Source organism: Mesoplodon mirus (assembly GCF_964341445.2).
Source record: "Mesoplodon mirus genome assembly, chromosome: 2".
Taxonomy (NCBI): domain Eukaryota; kingdom Metazoa; phylum Chordata; class Mammalia; order Artiodactyla; family Ziphiidae; genus Mesoplodon; species Mesoplodon mirus.
In genome coordinates this window covers 168,856,417-168,874,613 of record NC_138977.1, presented here as the reverse complement: position 1 = coordinate 168,874,613, position 18,197 = coordinate 168,856,417, and the positions used below count along the sequence as shown (strand labels likewise).

The following is an 18,197-nucleotide window of genomic DNA, read 5'->3' as shown; positions in this document are numbered from 1 at the left end:
TATGATTTATAAAATATTTCTACAGAAGTATTTCTCCTGTTTTACAGTTTATAAATATTACTGAGAAAATCTGTCTTTTATTTTTCAGGTCTATCATGCTTCCTTTAGTTTTTTTCCTTCATAATTTAAGCATCCCTAAATTAGTTCCTTTTCTTGGTTTTCCATTTATTTTGCCATCTTGGTCATTTTCCAGGATGCCTTGTAGTTTATCAGTAACTTGCTTAATACTGAATATGATGCAGACTTCAATAAGAAAATTGTAAAATCTTAATATTAGTTTATCCACAAAGTAGGATACTCTGAGTTCATGAACTGGAGTCTTGTTAACTTAATAAGATTTTCAGTAATTTTTTTCCTTAAAACAAGGCAAAATTGTTGTGTTTTAATTTTTACAAGTAGGTTTAAATTTTATATATCATACTTTTCACAGCAAAAATTTCTCCCCATTGACACTTATTTACTCGTTTTTAAAATTGAGGTTAAAGATGCTACTTTTTTTAAAGTTAACATTTTTTGTAACCAGTATAAACAGGATTGTAATACATGTCTCTTCTAATTATTCTTTTCATCTCTACAAATCATTGCAAAACAAATCTGCTCATTATTTTAACCTGGGACTATTTCTAAATGAAAGGTGTTTACTTGTTTTAGAAGTGAATATTTACATTTGAATATTTACCTTTTTTTTTTTACAATCATGTAATTCCTGGTAGTCATTGTGTGACTTCTTGCTGTGTTGTATATATTGCCTAGTTCAACTTAATTCATCCAAAGGAAAAAATGACACCTCATAGTATATTGAATATATAATTATCTGATTCATATAGAATTTATGGTTTTTGATTATTGTAAAATTAAGCTTTTTTAGTAGTTAATATACTTTTCTCTCTTTAATAACACAGGTTTTGAGAGTATTTTAGAAGGGCTTTATGGACCACGGCTACGAAGAGACCTCAGTTTATTTGAAGGTAATGTTTCTTTAAATTTTATTTAAAAATTTTAATCTGTCCATTTTACAAATGAAAAATGGTTGTTCTATACTAACTTCGTATTAAAATGAATTTGTGATCTCATTTAATTGGAAAATATTTTTAAATAAGTAAATAAAATGATCTAAATATTATTTCTATTATATAATGTAATAATGATAATTACAAAATTTAAAACAAAATTTCTATTATTACATTATTATATAATCTTTTAAAAACTTTTAGTACATTGATCAAAGTAGAAAACAAAGCTTGTTTTTGGCTTAATGGTAAAATTTAATTTTTGTTATTTTAAACATTATGTGCCCTGACTTATTCTTAAAGAGGACTTAAAAGGGTTCAGTTAAATAAATATCTCCTGTTGCTTATGATATAGGCAGCCTGAAACTCAGATTGTCATTCTGAGATACCCTGCCATGTGTGTTCAGAGTTTTAATACTATTTGTTATTTCTTATAGACTCCTCTTCCAAACACTCTAGCATAAATCCTGGTGGAAGATTTTGATCTATGCTGTAATTGCTGTAATATAGTTTAGTTTTTTTATTACTTGCTTGGAAATGTAGAGCACTAGGAGAGAACATTTTTGTAGACATTTGAAATTTTATAGTACAGCTCATTCACAAAATGGGCAGTGCAAGTATAGATTTTCTACCTTGATTTTGGTACAATTATTTCTGAATCTTGTACCTGTTCAGTTTTATATGCTAATAACTCTGTTAGCTTCTATTTTTCTCTGGTACTTTCCATTCTACAAAGACCCAAGGTATCTTGTATAAATAAATCTTTTGAGTTGAGGCAATCAAAAGTTTTCTACTTATTCTTTTTTTTTTAATTAATGTTGAGCAGGATAATTGAGTTATGAACCATAGAGCTGGTATCTATGAAAGATCATTTGTACCAACCACCCGTGTTCAGTCAGATGAATGATATCCATGCAGAACATGACTTTTAGGATGGAGACTCCAAAACGTGCCTTATTCTAGTGTATTATCATTCTTATGGCTAAGAGCTTTTTCTTTTATCTCTTAACTGTACTCATTTCTCGTTTTATCATCGTTTAACACTGCATTAAATATTTTTACCTGATATATTTATAAACACTACTAATTGTACTTTCACCTATTTTTCTGAGCATGTAAATGAAGAAAGGAAAAATCCGAAGAAACAAGAATTTAACCTGTGCTTGATATTTCTTCAACCTTTCTTTTTAAACCTGTTGTCCTCATTCAGATCAGAAGTCAGCATTATACTTAATTGCCTTCTGATAACCCAAGTTGCAACTTGTAACTCTAAGCGTCTTGCTTCCCTCACTGTCATTTATTTATATATATAGTTATGTGTGCATATATTTATGTCTTCGGAAATTAGTTTATTACATAAAGGGCAGAATGTCCTAATGAAATAAATTCTTGTTTTATATTTAGACTAGTATTTCCTTAGCATACAAGTAACACATGTTCATTTTTGAAAATGAGAGAATACAAATAAATCAGAAAGAAAAAAATTACTCCTAGTTCCACAACCCACAGATAACCTTCACCATTTTTATATAAATTTAAAATATATGTTTAGATGTATTTATTCTTTTATTAAAGTAGTACATACTGTATATACAGTGTATATAGTTTTTTGTGACTACTGATTTTGTTCACTAGTGTATCATTTGGGTATATAAAGTTCTGGATCATCATTCTTAATGGCAGCACAGTATTACATTGTAGATCTATGGTAATTAATTTAATACCCTGTTGCTTATACCTCATTCCATTTATTCTTTTAATTCTGATAGATCTTGTACCTTATATCCTCTTTTGTGCTTTTTTTGGTGGGAGGATTTACAAAATTAGCTAAGCTTTGGAACTCAATCTTCTTCTCACACGTAGGCACATACTGATGTTGCCCTTTTTCACCCCAGATGTTCTAACTTTTCTCCAGGTTTCTTAGGTAACTTCTTCCTCCTTTTCTTTGCTTTTTTGAATTAAAAAAAAAAGGTTTCTAATCAAAGTTTCAGGCTTAAGAGGGATAATATTAATTGTAGTAATAAATCTGTATCTGTGCAAAGATAAAGACAGCCATACATTTTGAAGGAAGGTTACAACAGAGCTATCAAAGTGTAGAGCCTTTGAAAAGGCATGTAGAAGCTATCCATTATAGACATCTCCAGCTTTTTTCTTATCCTCTTCTTAAATAAATGTGCATTCTTTGTTGTTATCATTGTTTAAAATGGTTTAATATTTAGATGTTAGGACTACCAGGGGTAGGTATTTCTCATTATACAAATCTGTATGCAGGAGTCACATAGGTGAGTGTATGTTTTTAGATAAATCATTGGAAATCTGAACCCTTGTTACTCACTTTCCAAAACTCAGGAACTAGATGAATTGGCTAGCCAAGGGATCCTTGTATATTACTCTAAATTATTTTTATTATAAAATTAAATGCCTAGTATTTTTATTTTATAAAACATTTAAGTTAAATAGACTGCATTGCCAATCTGCTACTGTTTCTGTGGAAAAATGTACTCTAAACTTCATAGTGCTACCTTGAAAGTCAACTCTGGCATACAGTGTGTTTTTAATTTTAAGGCTTTTTATCATCTGTATTAGTGTTTTGAGAAGTTTATATTTTAATTCTTGAAATCTATTCAGAGTCACCTCCAGATTGAATGGTTTCGAAAGCTTTTGAGTGTTGCTAATTTTTAATTTGTTGGAAACAAAAGCTTTCTGTCTCCTTTGATCTGTTCTTGGGACTTTTTGTCCTTTTGAGGAAAACATAACTATTATTTCTTTTTGGAGTAAAGTCTCCAAAGAAACTTTGAATGTCATCAATTTTTATGTACTCCCTGAAAAGTTCCCCATACTCTATGCCTCTCTTCTACCAACCCAGAATTCACTTTTCCTGCTGTCACATGACTTTTAAGCAGAAATTCACTCTTGTTTTCTGCTTTAGTCAATCCTTTCTCATGTCTTATTGGGGAACCAGTTTCTTTCATTTGTACGATCGTCTGATTTACTTGCCCTGACTATGGATATTTACAAAATATGAAAAGAATACAGTAGGCAGGTGTAAAGTGGCTGATAGATCCTTACTGGTTTTTCCCTAGCTCTGTCCACATTTCAAAGAGAAATTATATCAGAGGTATGCAAGTGATCGCATTGTGGCCAAATCCAGCTCACTGACTGTTTTTGAATGGCCTGTGAGCTAAGAATGGGTTTTATGTTTTTAAATATTTGAAAAAAATCAAAAGAAGATATAATATTTTGTGGCATATGAAAACTATATGAAGTCCATATTTAATGCCCGATTAGTACAGTTTTATTGGAAACAGCCCCTCTCATTTGTTGACATATTGTCTATGGCTACTTTTGTCCTTCAACAGTAGAGTTGAATGGTTGTGACAGAGACCATATATCCTGCAAAACCTAAAATATTTGCGCTCTGGCTGTTTATATTATAGTAAAGGTTTGCTAATCCCTGACTTATACCACTGACCAACATTTAATATTTTTGGCTTAATATCCTTTTTTTCCCCCAACTGTTAACACTATGATGATGGAGCAAACAAAACTACTTTTTAATAAGATTTATTGGATGACATATTTTGAATGCTTATTTTGTGTTAGGAACTGTGATGAGCAATGAGGAAAGAAAAATGAATAGGTAGTATCTCTTCCTACTAGGAACCCATACCCTAGTATTAATTAAAAAATGAGTAGCTTTCTAAAATGAATTGATGATTATTTATATTAAAACCAGAGAATCGAATACTATTTTATAGTTAGTTATATAAGTTATATTAGCTTTCCTCAATGTGTACACAGAGACTTATCCAAGTGTACAGGCATAGCTCAGAGGTATTGCGGTTCAGTTCCAGAACACTGCAATAAAGAGAATAACGCAATAGAGTGAGTCACATGAATTTTTGGTTTCCCAGTGCATATAAATTTTTTGGTTTCTACAGTTATGTTTACACTATACCATAGTCTATTAAGTGTGCAATAATAGCATTATGCCAAAAAACAATGTATGTACCTTAGTTTAAAAAGGCTTTATTGCTAAAAAATGCTAACCATCACTTGAGCCTTTGGCAAGTTGTAATTGTTTTGCTGGTGGAGGGTCTTGCATTGATGTTTATGGCTGCTGACTCATCAGGGTGTTGGTTGCTGAAGGTTAGGATGGCTGTGGTGATTTCTTAAAATAAGACAACAATGAAGTCTGCCACACTGATTGACTCTTCCTTTCACAAACAATTTGTAGCATTCAGTGCTATTTGATAGCATATTACCCACAGTAGAACTTCTTTCACAGTTGGAGTCAGTCCTCTCAAAACCTGCCATTGCTTTATCAACTAATTTTATGTGATATTCTAAATCCTTTGTTGTCATTTCAACAATCTTCCCAGCATCTTACCAGGAGTAGATTCCATCTCAGGAAACCACTTTCTTTGCTCATCCATAAGAAGCAGCTCCTCATCCTTTGAAGTTTTATCATGAGTTTGTAATGATTCAGTCACATTTTCAGGCTCCACTTCTAATTCCAGTTCTCTTGCTATTTCCATCACATCTGCAGTTACCTCCTCCACTGAAGTCCGGAGCCCTTCAAAGTCATCCATGAGGGTTGGAATCAGCTGCTTCAAAACTCCTGTTAATGTTGGTATTTTGACATCTTCCCATGAATCATGGATGTTCTTCATGGCATCTAGAATGGTGAATCCTTTCCAGAAGGTTTTCAGTTTACTTTGCCCAGATCCATCAGAGGAATCACTATGTATGGCAACTGTAACCTTATGAAATGTTTTTCTTAATGATTCCTGGTCAGTGGGCTGCAGAGTGGATGTTGTGTTGGCAGGCATGAAAACAACATGAATCTTGTTGTACATCTCCATGAGAGCTCTTAGGTGATCAGGTGCACTATCAACGAGCAGTCACATTCACATTTTGAAAGGAATTTTTTTTTTTTTCTGAGCAGTAGGTCTCAACAGTGAGCTTAAAATATTCAGTAAACCATGTTGTCAACAGATGTGCTGTCATCTAGGCTTTGTTGTCTCATTTATAGAGCACAGGTAATGTGGTAAATGAGGACTTTTGGAATGGTAAATGAGCATTGGCTTCAACTTCAAGTTATCAGCTGCATTAGCCCCTAACAAGAGAGTCAGTCTGTCCTTTGAAGCTCTGAAGCCAGTCATTGACTTCTCCTCTTTAGCTATGGAAGTCCCAGATGGCATGTTCTTCCAATATGAGGCTGATTTGTCTAAATTTTAAATCTGTTGTTTAGTGTGGCCATCTTCATTGATTATCTTAGGTAGATCTTCTGGATAACTTGCTGCAGCTTCTACATCAGCACTGTTGCTTTACCTTGCACTTTTATGTTATGGAGATGGCTTCCCTCCTTAAATGTCATGAACCAATCTCTGCTAGCTCCAAACTTTTCTCCTGTAGCTTCTTCATCTCTCTCAGCTTTCACTGAATTGAAGAGAATTAGGGCCTTACTCTGGATTAGGCTGTGGCTTAAGGGAATGTTGTGACTGGCTATCCAGACCACTAAAACTTTCTTATCATTCATATGTTCACTTTTAATTTCCTTTAAGAACTTTTCCTTTGCATTCACAGCTTGACTGTTTGGCACAAGTGGCCTAGCTTTCAGCCTTTCTCAGCTTTTGATATGCTTTCCTCACTAAGCTTAATCATTTCTAGCTTTTGATTTAAAGCAAGAGACTTGCTGCTACTCCTTTCACTTGAACACTTAGAGGCCACTGTAGGGTTATTAATTGGCCTAATTTCAATATTGTGTTTCAGGGAATAGGGAGGCCCAGCAAGAGGGAGAGATGCTGGGGACAGGCCAGTTGGTGGAGCAGTCAGAACACACACACAAAGAATATACAATGGAAAAAAGACTGTCTCTTCAGCAAGTGGTACTGGGAACGTTGGACAGCCGCATGCAAATTAATGAAGTTAGAACACGTCCTCACACCATACACAAAAATAACTCAAAATGGCTTAAATACTTAAATATAAGAAATGACACCATAAAATTCCTAGAAGAGAATATAGGCAAAACATTCTCTGACTTAAATCCTACCAGTGTTTTCTTAGGTCAGTCTCCCAAGACAATAGGAATAAAAGCAAAAATAAGCAAATGAGACCTAATCAAACTTAAAAGCTTTTGTACAGCAAAGGGAACCATAAGCAAAATGAAAAGACGACTTACAGAGTGGGAGAAAATATTCGCAAATGATGTGACTGACAAGGGCTTAATTTCCACAATACACAAACATATAACTCAACAACAAAAAACCAAAAAACCCAGTTGAAAACTGGGTAGAACACCTAAATAGATATTTCTCCAAAGAAGACGTACAGCTGGCCAACAGGCACATGATAAGATGCTCAGCATCACTAATTATTAGAGAAATACAAATCAAAACTATAATTATGCACCACCTCAGACTGGTCAGAATGGCCATTATTAAAAAGTCTACAATTAACAAATGGCTGGAGAGGGTGTGGAGAAAGGGGAACCTTCCTGTACTGTTGCTCGGGATGTAAGTTGGTACAGCCACTATGGAAAACAGTATGGAGGTTCCTCTAAAAACTAAAAATAGAGTTGCCATATGATTCTGCAGTCCTACTCCTCGGCATACATCCAGACAAAACTATAATTCAGAAAGGCACATGCGTCCCTAATGTTCATACCAGCACTATTCACAATAGCCAAGACATGGAAGCAACCTAAATGTCCATTGACAGATAAATGGATAAAGAAGATGTGGTATATATACACAATGGAATATTACTCAACCATAAAACGGAATGAAATAATACTATTTGCAGCAACATGGATGGACTTAGAGATTATCATACTAAGTGAAGTCAGAAAGAGAAAGACAAATACCATATGATATCACTTATATGTGGAATCTAAAATATGACACAAATGAACTTATCTATGAAATAGAAACAGACTCACAGACATAGGGAACAGACTTGTGGTTGCCAAGAGGGAGTGGGCGGGGGAGGGATGGATTGGGAGTTTGGGGTTAGCAGATGCAAACCACTATATACAGAATGGATAAACAACAAGGTCCTATTGTATAGCCCAGGGAACTATATTCAGTATCTTGTGATAAACCATAATGGAAAAGAATCTTAAAAAGAATATAAATACGTATAACTGAACCACTTTGCTGTACAGCAGAAATTGACACAACATTGTAAATCAACTCTACTTCAATAAAAAAAAGAACACACATAGAACATTGATTGATTAAGTTTGACAACTTATATCGGCACACTTCTTGGACCCCAAAGCAGTTATAATAGTAATGTCAAAGATCACTGATCACAGATCACCATAGCAAATATAATAATGAAAAAGTTTGAAATGTTGTGAGAATTACCAAAATGTGACACAGAGACACAAAGTGAATAAACGCTGTTGGAAAAATGGCATTGATAGACTTGCTCAGCACAGTGTTGCCACAACCCTTCAATTTGTAAAAAAATGCAATATCTGCACAGTGCAGTAAAGCAAAGTTCAATAAAACAGTAAAACTGTCTTATATGGTTGGACTACAGTTTGTTCACCTATTTGAAAGACCTGGTCACTTCCTAGGTTTGGCAATTATGAATAAACCTGCTATAAACATATGTGTGCAAGTTTTTGTGTGAACATACATTTTCAACTCATTTGGTTAAATACCTAGGAGCACCATTGCTGGATCCTTTGGAAAGGAAAGACTCTGTTTAGCTTTGTAAGAAGCAGACTATCTTCAAGAGCGGCTGTACTATTTTGTGTTCCCACCAGCAGTGAATTTAGGTTCCTTTTGCTCTACATCCTCACCAGCATTTCATGTTGTCGGTGTTCTGGACTTTAACCATTTTAATAGATGTGTAGTGGTATCTTGTCGTAATTTGCATTTCTCTGATGGCATGTAATGTTGAGCACCTTTTCATATGCCTGTTTACTATCTGCATATCGTCTTGGGTGAGGTGTCTGTTCAGACAGGTTTTGGAGTCAAGAATGAGTTAGGAAATATTTCCTTTGCTTCTGTTTTCTGGAACAGATTATAGAGAAACCATTTGGGCTGGTGCTTTCTGTTTTGGAAGGCTATTAATTATTGATTTAATTTCTTTGATAAATGCCTATTGAGGTTACATATTTTTTTGTGTGAGATTTGGTAGATTGTGTCTTTCAAGAAATTTGTCCATTTTATCCAAATCTGTGGGAAACTAATGTTGTCCATAATATTCCTTTGTTACTCTTTTAATGTTCATAGGATCAGTAGTGATGGCCCATCTTTCATTTCTGATATTTTCTCTTTTTTTCCTTCGTTAGCCAGGCTAGAGGTTTATCATTATTTTTTAAAAGGTATAGAATATAAACTGGAAGGAGATATTGCAAACTATTAATCGTTATCTCTGGATGATGGGATTATGAATAGTTTTTCTTTTCTCCTTTGTACTTTCAGTATAGTTAATATGTAGTTTCATAATGAAAAATTATTTTTTAATTATATTGCCTACTGTTATGTATCTTTTAACAAAGTTATAATCAGTTTTTTATGACCTTAATTGAAAATCTAGTTTCAGTATTCTTTTTCACTTTTCATTGAACTTTAGGAACTCCAAATTTATTTTCTATGGCTTGAGGGTACTGAAGAGAATAAAAACATTCAAAAGAAGTGTGATTAGTTAAAAAAATGAAAGTAACATCTACTGGACTTCTGTGTTTTGCGTATGTTCTTATTTAATTTTTACTACAGCCTTAAGATGCAATTATTATTATCCTCATTGTACAGTGAGGAAATTGAAGCTCAGAGAAAGTGACTTGCCCAAGGCCACATCTATCAATAGTATGTGGAAAGACCAAGGTTCACTACAAGGCTCTCTAATTTCAAAGACTGTTATCTTTCCCAGATAAATCAGGTGAATGATTGGAGCCAGACTTTGACCACAAGAATATGTATATATGGTAGAAAGGTTGATTTTTATCATTCATTTACTATCAGTTTCATATATGACATTGCCTTTTATTAATAAGGCTAGTTGTATAAGGTACATATTTTGACCCTTTTTGAGCTTATACCTTCATGTATTAAAGTTTCAAAATGAGAGACAGCTTATTTTAGAGATGAATGTCTGAATCATTGTCAAATTTTGTTTGAGAGATAAAATGAATGTGTTTTGTTGTAGTGCTTATTTAATTTTTTTGACCTGAAAGGACAACCTGGACAGAGGGAGAAGTCTGGCCTCCAGGTGATTTTTCAAAATCGCTTTTCCTATATATAAAAAAATGTATACCATCATCATTTATTTGGACTGAAAATTAAAAGTTGCTATATAAAGAATAATTACTAAATATTTTTAAGTAACTTCATAGATTTCTGAACCCAGTAACATTTAATGGCATTTATGTAATCATTGATTATTCACTGCCATTTGTTTAACTATGTAGGCATTTATTTTAATTGAATTTCCTTGAAGAACTTCACCTAAAATAACTAAAATAAATGAGGATAATCTCAGCATGCCCAATTTTATTTTACAACTGGTAATTGTCTTAATTAACCCAAAGTTGTTGTCCCTTGAGTCAATATATTTATCACTGAAACTTAATGAAACCTTTCAATGATTTTTCAGAAATACCTTTTCCAGACCTACCAGCTATTTTTCAAAAATCCCAATGCTGGATTCCTTTCATAGTCCCTATTCATGAGGCCATAATTTTTAAAAGCAGTAAGATTTCCTTGATCTATCAAAATTATGTTATGCTTGGCATATGAGTCAAGTTTTTGCTACAGTAATGCTACATAACAAACAGCTCCAAAATCTGTTGCATGTTTATGGGTGACCTTATTCACTGGAATCTAGGCTGTGGATGGGGATAACATCTCCTCATGACTCCATGTTCCAGACTGAAGGATTAATGGCTTTACGGGCCAAGTTCTTCTGATGTTGGATGGTGGAAATTCAAGAGAATTGGGGAAATTTGCCATGCCTTTAAAAGCCTCTGCTTAGAATGGTATACTGTCACTTCTTCTATATTAATTTCATTGGTCAGAAAGCTGTGCCTCGCTCTCTGTAAGAGACACTGCACAGTCCTATATTCAAGAGTGTGAATCTATGCTTCTGTTGTACTGACTGGGTGAAAGGTTGGAGAAAATTATGAACCTGCATAACTACAATTCTGGGTTTTTAACTGTATAGGTTATGTAAACCTTTTCATTTGTCAGGTTGTTGACAAAAAGTGATCAGTTTTCTTAAGCAGATATTCAATTAAAATTTGTCTTCTGCAAGCTAACCTTATTAAATATATGTGTGATAGTACAGGATTTAAAAAATGACTAGCGACTCTACCTCGTTAATAATTCACCTCTGCATGATGTTTTGTAGTTTATAAAATATTTTCATATTTTTAAAATTTGATCACAAATAAGTTAGGTGATGGGATCCTTATTTTACAGATGTGGAAATTAAAACAAAACCTTTGTGGCTTGGCAAGGCTACAAATAATAAGTTCCATTCCAGATTTTTGGAGACTTCAAATCCAATCATCTTTCCATTACTCCATACTGGATCTTACATTCCCATTCCCTCCTCTTTCCAAGCTTAAATAAATAAAAGGAATATTTCTGGAGCACTGCCAAAATCAAAGGAAGCTATCACTATACTCTTTATATTCCAGCAAATTATATTATCTTCTATTCTGACCTATATATCTGGATTAATGCAAGAGTATCCCAGGGGCTAAACCTAAGTAGTATTTATTCATTATCATTCCAGAAGGATGAGTTTATTTCCTGTGTAGTTTAGCAGAAAACATGTATTCAATTTCATTATGTATTTCAAAAGTATAAGAGAAATTACTGTGGTATACCAGTGCTTTTCAAATTAGTTCCAATGTAGCTGCCTCAGATGATAATGGTTTATGTATTTGAGGTTCTGTGTATGAATTTATTTGGGAAAAGAAATTGGAGGGAATTTCTGTTGCAAGGAGTAAGTTTGAAAAATCACTGTCTAAACCAAGTACAGTTAGGATGGCAATATTATTATATCTTCATAAAATTCCTTCATTAGAAAATGTTTTCCATGAACTCGCTAATATATTACAACAGTTGAATTATAAGGAACATTCTTGTGAAAAAAATCCATGTTTGGTATTGAATAATATAACTTGTTTACTTGCTTTTTGCTCTAACTCTTGCAACAAAGCCTTTAGCACGTAATGAAAATCTGATCTGACTTCTTAGCAGTGGATTTCTACTTTTTTCTTGGATAGCATTCCATATTCTCAAATCTGTAGGCTTTTCTGGTGCTTTGTTCCATTTCTCTGTTTTATGTTGTCTTTCATGATGTGCAAAATTTATTCCTTTATCCCCGTATCTCCCTGTTTTTTCTGACTTCTTTCATAGTGAAAATAAAAATTAATAGACAGTGATAAATTGAATCTTTCAGAAGGCTAGATGATACTTAAAATTCTATTGTTGGAAAATTAATTTATAGCCAGCTCATTGTTCTTGCTACTTTGTCCGATAATAGTGCAAAATTACTCTCCGTATTTCTTTCTAGATGTCACCAGTTTAATTTTGGGGGGGCCTTTTCCCCTTACATTGGTAGCTAGCTTTTTTATATGAGCCATTGCTATGGCGAGTGGTAATTTTATTTGTTTTAATAAAGTTAGTGTATTTAATCAATATTTTTCCCTCTTTTGAAGACTGTGAACCAGAAGAGCTGACTGACTGGTCTATGGATGAAAAATGTTCATTTTGTAACCTACAGAGAGAAGCAGTCAGTGTAAGTTTTAGTGCTGTGAACTTATTTCTAAACTAATTGCACAATTGTAACACAATTTTTTAAACTTAATTTGTTCTGAAAATTTTTGACTTACAGTGAAATTTAAATACTTGATTTTGGTAATGAGAAGAATATTCTAAAGTCTTATGTTAGAAGTCTAACATTTAGCTTAACTTGCAGGTAAAAATCCCAACATTCTCATCTTTTTTGCTTATTTCACATTTCTTTCTTAAAGCTCTTTGACTCATAAAGTTCAGTTCAGATCTGTTTTGTATTTAGGTAGACACGGGTGAGCCTAGTTTGGTCTGAGACCACCCTGTAGTCTGATTTCTTAGGAATCAGTGGTTGGAGGATAATGTAGTACTACGTTTTAGCCTTTTACTTTCTCATGAAGTCTTTTGGATATCATAATTATCTCCTGTGAAATGATTAATTATTAGTTTCTACTGTAAACAGGGCATAAACTAGACAAGCAGCATCTTCTTGCATGGTGGGAAGTCCTAATTCTTTATGTACTGTTGTGGGAAGGGCTGAGAAGAAATGGGAATTTGAGAACTTGAACCCATTTTGGTCAGATTAGTGGATAAACATATCTGCTTTGTTCTTAAAACTCTCATTACTGGCATGCTATATAGTGAATTTATTTAACAATATATTTTACCTGCCCCCACCCCCTTTTTGACAATAGTTTTGCTAAGGAATAAGGCTAGTTTGTCCCTCTGTCAAAGATAAATTTCTTTTTTCCTGACTCCTTTCTCAAATTTTATGTTCTGTATATAATTTGATATATTTAAAAGATAAAAAAATAAACATTTAGAGAATTTTTTTGCCATTTTAAATGGAGTCCCATGTTTAAATAAAAAGTGATTTTTTTTATGTTGTTTTCTTCTAATTTTAGGATTGTATACCATCTCTTGATTCTTCACAGTCGACACCAACAGAGGAACTATCATCTCAGGGCCAGTCCAACACTGAAAAGATTGAATGCCAAGCAGAAAATTACCTAAATGCACTCTTTCGAAAGAAAGGTAATATTGATACACTTTGTCATTTAAAATTTGCAATAGACATCTAAAATGTTTGAATTTTTCTCTCACACAAGTTTTTAATATGTCAGTCCCTACTCCATTCTTGATTATTTCCTTCTTTGTCCTTAGTTTTTCTTCATATTCTTAGGGACATTAGGATCTGCAATCACTGTAGAGCTAGTCTTCTATTAGGCTTTCCTTTTCACCATTCTATTCTCAAATCTCTCCCTGACTTTATTTTCTTAATCTACAATAGGCAGAAGAAAATTTTATATACTTCTGGTCTTCCTTATTTTGTTTCTGACTTCAAAAGTTCTTTCGTATTCAATAAGTGATAGATATAATATATTGCAAAGCTGTTTTTAGAAATGTAACAGTTAAATCATTTATCAGCCAGGTTGGTAGTATATTTGCTGGCTTGAGATTTCAGTGTTTCTTTGATAGCTTGAATGTGCTTACTTGACATTACAATGTCAGTGTTGTTCTTTGCTTCCTGTCTATCTAAACATTTAATCCAAATGAGGGCTGTTTTCACTTGTTTTCTTGCTTGATACACATGTATCAGGCAGAAGTTATTTTTATATCTTAAGTTACTTGAGAAAAATACAGAAATATAGACCCTTCCATTTTTTGTTCTTGGCCATTTGCGCAGTAGTAGAGTGTCTTAATTTTTATCACATAGACCTTTGGAATAAGTCATGGTGCGGGGGAATGAAGGGTGGTGGTGGGAGGATCACTGTACCTCCCAGCTTCCTGAGACTGAGGAAAACATTATTGTATTTTCATCTAAGTATTGATAGTGCTTTTACTCCTCTTTTGAATTAGGTAACATCAGATATTTTCTGTTAAATAGATAACTTACAGGTTTTAATCTATAATGTTGAATATAGTCCTCACCTTTGAGAAAGGAAGCTTTTGTTTAGTCTTACTGTTACAAGTTCTTTTATGTGTTGAAATATGAAAACCCTCTGATGAGAAGAACCATTAGTATATTAAAAGGCCTAAAGTTAAGAACTATATATTTTTTTAAGTGCAGGGGACTGAAAATCTTTTCCTGTGTGTTACCAAAGTACTTAGAATTGAGAAATTTTGCAGTATCTTTAAAAAACAAATTGTTTTCTTAAAATTTTCTTTATGAACCAATATAAAAATTATTTACATGATTTCTTTAAGAATTTTATATTAACTTAGAAAATTTTATTCTGCCTGTACATTTACATTTATAAGAATTATGTTATCAGACTTACATCAAGAAGAGAGCTGGAGAAAATGTATGCATTTATACACATGCATGCAGTAAGTTTCACTCACCTTAGAACTTACTCAGTCGCCTCCTCCTTTGAATAATTTGTAATGGTAGTAGGTAGAAATTAATCAATAATAATGACTTTTAATATTTGATAGTATGGAGTTAGCCTGTGCTCCATTGCCCTGTTAAGAGTAATCAGTAAAAACTTGGTACTATTTCAGCTGATTCAAGCATCTGGGTCTCCAAGAGGTCTCCTACCAATGGTTGGGTGAGTGTTCATGGATATTTAGTGACCTCTCCATTTGGGGATTTTTTTGGTTTTCTTCAAGATCTTTGAAGGATCACAGAGTTTTTAAATGAAAGATTCTTATTAGTAGTATTTTTGCTTTACTTCAGGTCTTCAGTATTTTTGTCTTTGTTAATTTCTTTATTTGTAGTCCATCATCACTTTCCAGATTTAATTAAACATAAGGACTTTTCTACTTGTTTACTTGGGTTTGTTTCTGTTGTTTGTTTTTAATTTCTTTGAATGAAATCATTTTCGAGATTTCCAATATGGTCTGACCAGGATGAGACTAGAAGATAATAACAGTATCTTTTAAATGGTCTTAACTCCTTTGTTTGTATATTTGTTTATTTATTTAGTAAGTTCTTTTAACTTTACTTTGAAATAAAAGGCAAAAACCGTGTTTTTAAAGATAGGAAATACTTCTGAGTCTTCGGAAGCAAATAAAATGCTAATAAAGCATCTTGTTAGTGAAGTTTTTATTTGATTCCTGAAAATTTCTCAAACTCGGTCATTTTTAGGAATGCTGCATATTAATAACATTAGTATTACTGATACTTTAAATCTGCTTAGTTTGAGGAGCATAAGCATGTGATCATCTTGCCAAAACATAGAGAAATCTTTTAATATCCCTATTGTAGCTTGTTTATTATCTTTCTTAACTATAGTTTTATGGAAGTTGATGATGTAAGCTGCTATTATTGAGAACTCACACTTAGGATAATTAAGATGGTTGATGTCATCAATTATGATTGAACACTAAGCCCGTTTTGTGACTTAACCTCATTTAATCCCAAAACGCTGTTAAGAGATAGGTACTCTTGTTATCATTTTAACAGACAGAGATAATGAAGCTCAGAGAAGTTTTGTGTTGTGAACGTTTGAATCCTTGGAAGAAATTTAAAAAGGTCAAAGATGTTCTATGTGAGGAACACTTAGATTCTAAGTATTAAGTAGAAAATCGTTCCTGTTCTCTACTACTTAGCAGCCTAGAATTAGGATTATTTTAATTGAATTAAGCAGGCTAGAGAGGACCTATGAGACATACAGAGCATTCCATCTTTGCTTTATATGAACATGAACAGCTTTAGTGATTAGTTCCCTTATAGTATTTAATAATTGGATAAAACTTATTACTTAATCTAAATATAGTTTGGACTATCCCTTATAATTAGAAGCCAGTCAAAAATACTCTTGTAGGGTTGAGTAAGTACAGTCAGGGGAGTGGATATTTTAGTGCAGAGGTGAACTTTTAACTAATTTTGTATATTCTTTACTTTAGAAATGTTTCAAAATTGAGTTCCTTCTAGAGGTTAACCTAGACAATTGTCTAGAGTGCTAGAGTAGAATGAAACCTCCATGATAGTAGGGGCTTCTGTTTTGTTAATTGCAGAATCCTCAGTATCTGGAATAGTCCTTGTCACATCTTAGAACTTCAATAAATATTTTTGAATGAATGAATGAATGAGTACTAAGATAAACTGTCCATATATCTTCCAGTTTCTCTACATATTCAGTGGTATTAGTACTTATTTGTTTTATTTGAAGAAGAAAATTATTTAGTGTGTATATATTGTTTATCTTTTCCTACTTTGTACTTAAGTTTATTACTGTGTATAGCCTGAATATCAGTCAGTTTATTTGTTTTGAAATGTGGGTAAACATAGGCATATAGATATAAAATGCCTTTTCTGAAGATGTCCCCATAGGATATGAACTAAACTAGTTTGACTTTGGCTTCACATCCTCTGATCGCCTGAAGCAGTTTAAATCACTGGCTTACGATTCAGGAAGATATCTCATCTTTTATTTTTCAGTTAAAGAAGGCTGTTTGACTAAATTGGACAGATAGTATGCACATTGTAGCTGAATGAATCATACTGCTAAGGGTATATAACAAAATAAAGCCTTCCTTCATCAAAATATAATGTTTTTCCTACTTTATCTTTTACCCCCCACACACATTGAGCATTCATGTAACTACTATTCTGGCCTTTTCTTTTCGAAGACCTTCTTGATACATAGTTGAAAGCTGCTATTAACCAACCTTTCCCCCTTAAATTAATTGTTAGCTAGGTTTTATATAAAGTTTTTCATGCCTTTTTTGAACACAGATCCTTTTCCTTTTAAACTTTTAATTTTTAAGCTGTATAATATTGCATAAAATAAATATTAATACTGCTTATTAATTAATTGGATTATGACTGATACTAAAACATTTGACTTCTTAGAAACAGGAGTGTTAATCTTTTAGATTGCTTTTCTCTAAATGCAGGTATCCTTGAGTGACTATGTAAATTTGACCTGATTCATTCAGGCCCTAAGCGTTTCTTATACAAATGTGCCTTTGTGGTAACACGTGGTCATACATTGACTTTCTCTTTATATGTGGGCTGCCTTTTTAGAACTCTCAGGGAACTGTATGTTAGTGTCATAAAATAATCCACATACCATTATGAGCCACAATCCAGAGGTGTTCTTGAAAAGATTTTTCTTATTTTGCCATGTAGAGGATATGAATAAAATTCTAAGAACACACTTAAAATTATAACTGTATTTAAGATTTTAAGCATTTCTGTTAAAATCACCTTTCTGCCTGCAACACCATCCATAGCAGGAATTAAAGGCCAACTATCAGGTCATTCATTCATTGTCACATGGATTCTTATCTCCTTTTGTCTTTTTTAATCTCTAATTTGACCCAGTCATTTACACCTTTACAAGCACCCCAATTTTTTCCACTGTGTCTTCTGGAACTTGTGGTCTTTCATCAGCAATCCCCTATATCCTCAGTCTTTTCTCTTAATGTTCCCTTTACTTTATTGCTTTAAGTGGAACCTATATATTCATAA

The 18,197-nt window shown here is 33.0% G+C and overlaps 1 protein-coding gene across 12 annotated transcripts in view; it reads left to right on the top strand.

Annotated features, from left to right (window-relative positions):
- The window catches only part of LCORL (ligand dependent nuclear receptor corepressor like), a 185,218-nt gene that overhangs the window by 59,253 nt on the left and 107,768 nt on the right, over nt 1-18,197 (top strand). For 8 of the 12 annotated variants that reach the window (XM_082600679.1, XM_082600673.1, XM_082600668.1 and 5 more), the window contains exons 2-4: nt 903-968; nt 12,703-12,782; nt 13,681-13,810. In XM_082600679.1, the coding sequence (XP_082456805.1) occupies nt 903-968; nt 12,703-12,782; nt 13,681-13,810 (276 nt within the window). Of the gene's footprint in view, nt 1-902; nt 969-5,628; nt 5,697-10,115; nt 10,245-12,702; nt 12,783-13,680; nt 13,811-15,280; nt 15,328-18,197 lie in introns of those variants that run through there. The other 4 variants (XM_082600670.1, XM_082600676.1, XM_082600675.1 and 1 more) reach the window with 4 other exon arrangements.